We start from the raw sequence: 1,565 nt of genomic DNA, 5'->3' as shown, positions 1-1,565 counted from the left end.
TCTGAGCTCAGGGATACAGCAGTTAACCAGACAAAGATGGTCTTTGGGAGGAAGATGGATTGTGAAGAAAGCACACAGCATTTCTGGTTAAGTGCCATGTCACAGCACAGCCTGGCCATGGGTGTTGTACGTCAAGAGTCAGAATGGGTGCTGGGGAGATGTCACGGAGAGGTGCAGTCAGACTCAGACAAGGCCCAGGCCTAAGAAGCTGGGGGCAACCAGCTCCAGGATGAGCCTGGAGATGCAGACCATGCCCAGGAGGCGCTCAGTGTGGGCGCATGTGTGGGGCCCCTCTGAGACACCTGCCTTGGCAGAAGCTCATCTTCGTCTGTTTTAAAGTGTGCTCTGAGGTTGGGTTTTGTGAGAATAGACTATGCAGACATTATGCTCCCCTGCCTACAGGCATGAGGGTATGAGTGTGAGTGGTTTATTTAGGAGAAGACCTAAGGAGTCATAGATAGGGACCGGGTATGATAGAGACAGTAATAGGTGGGGACAGCAGGGGCTCATTCCTAGGGGTTTCTGAGAGATCAATTCAGCTAGGCTCTGCTGAGGGGCTCTGCTGAGGAGATAGCTGTGGGGCACTGTCACCCCCTCCTGTCACAGACTGGGAGGCCACTGGCTTGGGGAGGAGGCTTAACCCTTCAGCATGGTGCTTCTGCAGGGCACGGCACACAGGCATGTTGGGTTCCCGGTGCCTGCATGGCGAAGCCCACATTTTTTTTTTATGGCTCTTTTCAGTTTATTGCATGAAGGAGTTACACTAGTCCAAGTTAAAAGCAGACCCCGAATGGTTACATTATACAAGCTGTGAGGTTTTTAAACTTGTGACAAGGGACAGAAGGGGAATTCTACTCATTGCAAGGAAATCCTCACTTAAGCTTCAGTGAGCCACAAGCACTTAAAACCCATGAACCTTCAGCTGATCGTCCTTAGCCAATCCAATCTCTACCAGGAACTGGCATATGTTCTTGCGCTGGTCACCCTGTAGCTGAATTACTTCTCCATATTCTGGATGCTCAATTACAGTACCATTGCAGGCAAATTTCTTCTTAAACGCCTTCACTAGTTTCTTTTTATCGTAATCATCAGCGATCCCTTGGACAGTAGTAAGGGTCTTCCTGCCGTTTCTCTGTTGAATTCTTATATGGATATAATCCTCAGTGCCAGCAGGAAGCAGGTCATCACCCTTACTTGCATCAGCAAAGGGGTCGAAAGAGTGGAGGTTCTGGATAGCGGACATACCATACGATTCCTTTTCTTTGGTGGAAACGGCCTGCAGAAGGCGGCTGCGGGAGAAGGCAGGCTGGGGGGACGGAGCATCGGGAAGTGAAGGGGCTCGAGGGGGAGGCTGCTGAGTCCTCGGCGGTGGCTCAGTGACTGGGCGCGAAGCCCACATTTGAGGAATGAAACAGTAGTTGCTGTCCACTGCTGAGTGACTCAGGAGCATCACTGCAGCCCCATTGTCATGAAGTAGTCTTAAAACCGTCCTTCAAAATCACAACCTGCTTGCGGGATTCAGTCTGTAACCCCGAGCGTCTCTTGGGAAGTGCGCCTCTCAGGGC

The 1,565-nt window shown here is 51.2% G+C and overlaps 1 protein-coding gene across 1 annotated transcript; it reads right to left on the bottom strand.

The window, feature by feature from the left end:
• Positions 1 to 762: 762 nt before the first annotated feature.
• LOC143642281 (eukaryotic translation initiation factor 1) lies at positions 763 to 1,255 on the bottom strand. Its single transcript, XM_077110586.1, has one exon. The coding sequence runs from the start codon at positions 1,241 to 1,243 to the stop codon at positions 902 to 904; it is 342 nt and encodes a 113-aa protein (XP_076966701.1). The 5' UTR covers positions 1,244 to 1,255; the 3' UTR covers positions 763 to 901.
• Between the last annotated feature and the right edge of the window lie 310 nt (positions 1,256 to 1,565).

The sequence above is a fragment of the Callospermophilus lateralis genome, chromosome 11 (assembly GCF_048772815.1).
Source record: "Callospermophilus lateralis isolate mCalLat2 chromosome 11, mCalLat2.hap1, whole genome shotgun sequence".
NCBI classification, from domain to species: Eukaryota; Metazoa; Chordata; class Mammalia; order Rodentia; family Sciuridae; genus Callospermophilus; species Callospermophilus lateralis.
This window is presented reverse-complemented; position numbering and strand designations above follow the sequence as displayed.

Excerpts from the sequence above, each read along its gene's own strand:
- LOC143642281 (XM_077110586.1), bottom strand. The coding sequence starts at position 1,243 with ATGTCCGCTATCCAGAACCTCCACTCTTTCGACCCCTTTGCTGATGCA.